This window comes from Mya arenaria, chromosome 3 (assembly GCF_026914265.1).
Source record: "Mya arenaria isolate MELC-2E11 chromosome 3, ASM2691426v1".
Classification (NCBI taxonomy): domain Eukaryota; kingdom Metazoa; phylum Mollusca; class Bivalvia; order Myida; family Myidae; genus Mya; species Mya arenaria.
The window spans coordinates 2,015,310-2,021,829 of NC_069124.1; the positions used below are offsets into that span (position 1 = coordinate 2,015,310).

At 35.3% G+C, this 6,520-nt stretch overlaps 1 protein-coding gene across 1 annotated transcript in view; it reads right to left on the bottom strand.

Annotated features, from left to right (window-relative positions):
- Positions 1–6,110, bottom strand: part of LOC128227383 (eukaryotic translation initiation factor 5B-like) — a 71,889-nt gene extending 65,779 nt beyond the window's left edge. Inside the window, exon 1 of the mRNA XM_052937882.1 lies at positions 5,957–6,110. Within this exon, the coding sequence (XP_052793842.1) occupies positions 5,957–5,994 (38 nt within the window). The 5' untranslated portion in view covers positions 5,995–6,110. The remainder of the gene's footprint in view (positions 1–5,956) is intronic.
- Between the last annotated feature and the right edge of the window lie 410 nt (positions 6,111–6,520).

The window sequence follows — 6,520 nt, forward strand, 5'->3', positions numbered from 1 at the left end:
CTTAACTATGTACATGTGGACCCCAAGCACTTTTAGCAGAACTGGCCAAATAAAAATGTATAACTGAATAACAAAGGTTAGGGTTAGGGTTACCAGTGGCGGTTCCAGGTTTCTCAGTTAGGGGGGGCGTAACTTCTGAAATTGACTTCTGTTGGCCGCTAAGGCCCCCATGTGTTTTCATGGTAATTCAGGGGGTCGGAGGCCTTCGCGACGGCTTCAAACTATTGCATGTGTTTACTATGGAACGCCAGGGCTCAATGCTTCTGCGAAATGCGTTATGCAAATGCTATATATAGAACAATAGTTTCGCCCAAATATGAATTCGAGAACGTCTATTATATTACACTGTAAATTACTAGATTACATTTTTTGTTCAAAATCCGGAGTCCTCCTTGTGAAAAAACTGGTAACTGTTCTTTGCCCTCTTATTTGAAATTTTCTGTGCTTTGGACTTGGAGGATCAGCCATATTTTTTTACCATTTGGAACACCTCGGTAAAATAATTTGACCTCTCACAAAGTAAGTCTGGGCGGTGGCAGTCGATAAATAAGAAAACACGCATGTTATTAAATCATTTAGAAATTTTATATTCATTTAAATAATTATAAAAGGTTGTAGATCCAGATCTACGCTTTATTTATAAAGTTTAAAATTTAAAAGTCCTGTTTTGTAAAGTTTTAGACGCTCGGCAAATATGTTAAGGGTAGTTTGAAACTCTCCTCATGTCAAGTTTCATTTAATGCATTAATTCAAGCAATCCACATAGATTTGCATGAACTGTCGTGGAGACTTTTATTTATGTCTTATGATCTAAAGACACCTCTGACTTTTGCACTCGGTAAAATTGATATCTTACTTGGCGATTAATGAGGATGATGATGATGATGTTAGCATTGTACTACAGTAGAACAATGTTTTTGTCCAATTAAGTATTCTACGTTACGTGTCATCTGATCTGAGCAGGGTCTTAACTTATCAATATAGACGGCATGTGGTTATTTTGAGTTGTTAACAATGCAGAGTCAGATCATATGCCGTACATCCAAAGCAGCGTCTGATCTTATTCTAAATTTACTGCCATTCATTTCTAGTTTATTGTTTTAAGTCGCTTTATACTGACTTCTGCGAATATATTCAGAGAAGGTGAAATATTAACTCCTTTCCGGCTGATGATATAATTAATATGGAAACAGCTTGGATCCATATAAGATGACAAGCTACTCGGCGTCTGATATGATTCAAAGCTGTTTGACACTCCCGCCATATCAATCTTTCGAACAGATTTGTTTAGCATAAGACAGTCGCTTATAACTACTTAATAAACTTAAAAATACTTCCAAAGTCATAGAAATGTGAAGACAAATAAAAAAAAATTGTTTGCACAGAACGTAGTCTGCTGGGTGCTATTCTGTACATTGTATTTAGTCATTATGACAAACGATCCGAAAAGTGAAACAGACGAGCAAATGTTTGTTTCACTGACTTCTCAGGCTTAATACATTCAACACAATGTGGAATAAAACCAGAACATATTTTATTAAAATAACAGTTGTGTCCGATATTACCCGCATGTATTTCAGCCGGCCGATATTCACTACAAAACTACTCATGTGTCCGATTGAACGGCGTTTTACTTCCTGCGTATAGCCGTAAAAACGGAGGATAGCCAAACGCTAACACATTCTACTGAATATGTCATAATAGATAATTTAATCGATAAGAGCATTCCACAACGTCTCGGACCAATTATGTTTCGTAAGAGTCCAATGTGGCCAAATAGATGTTCGATACAACCACGGTAAATCGAGATCTATTTTTTTGTGTGGAGCAAATCATAGCCTTAAAAGCTATCTACAATGATGGAACGATAATAATAATTTATACATATACTTGGAAAATTTTAGGGGGGGGGGGGGGGGGGGGGCGCCGGGTCCGCCCCCCTCCCCTGGATCCGCCTATGGTTACATGAAAATTTAAAGACACGTTTTAGATGACTTGTGTTTTGTGGGCTTACCTTTTTTTCATTATAAATGTGTTCGCTTGTGTATTTTAGTGAATATTGATCACTAGAACTGCTTTTGTGTGTTTTTGGTCAAGACAGATCTATAAATCAGTCAAGAAGGAACCTGCTGAAGCTGGAAATGAGACATGCCAACTACACAAAATGCCCATGGGTTGATGGATTTACTTGCATACAACAGTGATATCTGTTCAGGTAATGAAATTATAAATTTTCAGACTGTAGTTAGACAGCTCCTTATAATTTCGGTAATTCAGATGTTTAATCATGTTGCAATTCTATTTTAAAAAAGGATCTGAGCCCTGTTATTAGTGTTAATATCATAGCAATATTATAGTATGAATCTATTGTATAACACACAGAAGCATCAACATTTTTACTTAAGTAATGTATAATCAGTGGCGCCTTATCAAGGCTGGTCACTACAAAAGAAAAGACTTAAGGAATTGAGTTGTTAAACTTGAACTTTCTTTTGATTGGCTTTTCCATTTTGGGGGTATAAGCACAGTGGATTTGGGATAATTGTGCGATTCAGGTTCTTGATGGAACCATGTTTTATATACTTAAACGTACATGTATCAATCAGAACTGAAGATGAATTTGATTGAGCCCAAAAATCGCTTGAATCTAAAATATGTGGAACTTTCATGAAATTCCCAATTATAACTTGGTTACTACCAATTATCACAACTGTTGGGCACAATGTAAATAGTAAAATGAACACATCAAATACTGTAAATGTTCTATTAAACATGCGGGGGGGGGGGGGGGGGGGGGGGGCGTTAAATAAGAACCATTTTCAATTCAGCAAACATTTTAAATCCGCTAAACTTGATGTTGTGTTATCACAGTATAGTGTAAAAATAATGAAATACTGACTACACTTGTCACAATTACCCATCACCTAGATGGTAGGTTGAGTTGAGAGCCTGTGAATGACGATTCAGCGAGCAGTATCCGCTGCATTGTTGCTGTATACTCACCATGGTGTGTAACTCATAAATTGGTCCACTGAACATGACCATGGTTTCAATACACAACTTTTGGATTTAGGAACGTTTGAGTTTTCCTTGCTCATGTCGCAGAATCGGGATAGAGCCCAGAAAAACACCCCTGGCAGGTCTATTAGGGCGCAAGTTTTTAATTAGGACAATTATTGTATTTCGTCATGTTTTGTTTCCAACAACTTTCATTTATAACGATATTTTAATTACCATCGAGGAGATTTGTCCATTGCACCTATGAGCAAGGTTTTTTAAGGACATTTTCAAAGAAATTAGTATTTTGAGCTTTAATTGGTCAACCTTTTACAACCTCCATTACACAGAGTTCATCATTTCAAAAATACTGATGTGCCCCGGCACATTTGGACATTGTCGTTTATGTTAATCAAATGGACTTACCTTTAAAATGACTTTACTCATATTGATTAATGAATATTTTCTTTGCGAGTATCCTTGATTTCACAGATTGTGATGCTGTACCAGTGTTTCTTATTTACTTAAGTGGGTCCGAAAATGTGTTCCATAGAATTCACAATAAAAAAACTTCAACTCTTAACAAGTCAACTAGTACAGTTATGCTTAAATGCATTCCTTATCTCTTAAAATTCTGTATCTTAAATTGCCTATGCTTTGTTTCCTTGTTTGAAATATACTTTGGTAAATTCTAGGCACTTTGTTGCTATTTTCACAATTTTTACGGCCCTGGCCCTATTCACAAAAAGGTGGAAAAACACTGTGTACCCTAATTATAACAAATGCACTCAGGCTAGGAAACTGCCATGAAGCACAGTAAATTAATGGCACACTGGTCATACTCATTATTTCTGTAGCAATCATGACACAATTCATATTTGGCATCCACAGATTAATTGTCTCTAGTTTAAAATTGCATGATTAACTGCAAAGCCACAATCTGTGCAACTAAAAGTTCACTGCTAATTCTCACATTTTATGAGTCCTAACAAGAGTGTATAAGAGAATTTACCGATAATTGCCTATTGCACAACGTAAAGATGTATTAAAGTTTATATTTCTGCCAAATTATTTCACATATTGTTCAGGTTTTAACTCACAAACCTGGTAAATGTAATTCCGTCTGTTTTAGTAACTAGCAATTCATGGTTTGTATGGCAAACTTCTTTCTAACGTATTTTTTTGTTGCAAAAGGAACTCGCTCATGATTTTGTAAAATGCACCTTCTTTTGTATGACGAAATAAAGTTTGGAAAATCATAAGGAGTGTTAAATCTAAGAGACCAAAAGCTGGAACCCTTCAGCAAATGTTAACATTTACTCAAATATTGCCTTTGAAGACAACAAATTTTATCAGAATTAATAACGGCTTTGTTGTTGATTGACATTATCATGTGATGTTAGTGACATCATGGTTAAGGTGTTGATTATCTCATTTTTCTTGAAATTACTGGTGTGGGTTCACAACCCACTAAAATAAATGTCCTTTTTTAAACTGTAATTGTATTTTTTCTGAAATTTCAATTTCATAGAGTAAATTAATGATAAAATAGTGTTTTAAGATGCCTTTAACCGGGAAAAGTAATTTTTGGTCCAAACATGAGTGAATCTCTAGGATAAATATGGTACAATATTGCAATTTTAAGGTTTCTGCAAAGTCGTCTTTAAGATGTATGATTGCTGAGAAAATTCAATGTAGATTTAGCTATTGGCAGAATTATTTAGCTGTCATCTTTTAATGGTAATTTTTTTAAAGCAATTGAAGTTTTATTAGTTAATTCATTTTTAAGGGATCAATCGCAAATACTTCAACCATCAGCTGTTCTCGATGAACATATTTGGTGTCGATCTTATTCTAGGAGTTGATTACGAGTCGATGCGGTAGTCTGCTCTGGAGTATTGAAAGAGATGGATTTTTTTATCAACAGTCATTTTGAGTTTGTAGTTTTTTAGCGTTTTTTTTAGGAGGAGGAGGGTAACACAAGATTGCACAGAAGAAATATGGGAACAAATTAATTTCATCACTCTTTGATAAGTTTTGCACAGAATGAAAAGCAACGATTAAATAACATTATGAACACAGTTTGCTGAATTTTCGCCGATACTCAAAACCATGTACTTTGTTATTTTACATTGACAGAAAATTATTCTTAACAACAAATTGGTTTGGTATGATTTGTATCAACCCCTAGACCATGTAGTCATTAAATGATGTCAGGTATAAGTTATTTGGGTTAAATAGCAGATCATGGTCAAAGTTGGTACGAAATCAGAAATCCTGAATAATCAAACCTCTGCAAGCATGGCAGAGTTGTCGGGAAACGCCACTGCTGGAAGCATATCGTGCCGAAGGCAAGCCCACAACAAAATACTGTTTAAGAGATTTAGGACTTGGGACTCAATCAAATTGCAATGCTTATGCATTTCTAGCTCTGATTCCAGTGTCATGTGTAAATTAAATGTGATTTTAGGTCTTTTTTAAAATAGATTAAAGTTCTTAATTGCTGGTCTAGCCTTAAGAGTCATCAACATCCATAGTAATTCCATCACTCAAGTTGAGCATTCTCGCGTTTGAAAACCACTGCGGGTATGATTACTGAAAAAATCCGCAGTTACTTCATTCAAACTTTTTTTATCAAGTTGCTAATTTGTTTCAACTAGATTATAGAAAAAGCTTTCCCGCCCTCTCTACCTCATTTGTTTTGATGTTGTGAGGCGGCATGCGTTAATTGTGTATTTGTTGTTGTGTCATTGGTCTGAATATATGTTGCATAAAAGTTTCTTTCATACATCTGCAATCATTATATTTAGATTGTTGCCAATACGAAAGATACTCAGCTAACACAACAGTTCTAACACAGAGTCTTTTTCCGAGATGTTGATTGTTTTGTAAAAAAAAAAGAAAAAAAGTTTTAAGTTATCAACACTTACAAAACACGTAACACTTAAACAATACTTACACGTCTTTACTCTTTCCTTTATTTTTTGGTTTGGTCATTTTGTCAACAATTTTCTATTTTTAAACCTTACAAGTATGTTTCACAACTCTAACGTAATAGTTGTCCGGCATATGGGATTTTTTTGATGTGAAAGCATGTAACAATCACTTCCGGGTTGTCGGGTCACCATTATTCGTCGTTATCAAATTTATTATTGTCGTCATCAAGCAACCACTGACATCATCATCATCATCACCATCATCATCATCATCATCCATCATCATCACCATCACCATAATCATCATCATCATCATCATCATCATCATCATCATCATCATCATCATCATCATCATCATCATCATCATCATCATCATTGTTAATGAACATTGCACACGCCTTACCCATTTGTCAATACCTAACCATAAACTGTAGGGTTCTCTTAGGCCCTAAGTTAGGTAGTCCTTGAGCGCATTACCCTAGATTGGAGTCAATATGGCAAATAACCCTCTATCAGCAAACTGTTGTTGTTGTTGAGTTTATAAAGGTCTGCCTGCGCTCTTTAATGGCTGCATTATGGCTTGCTCT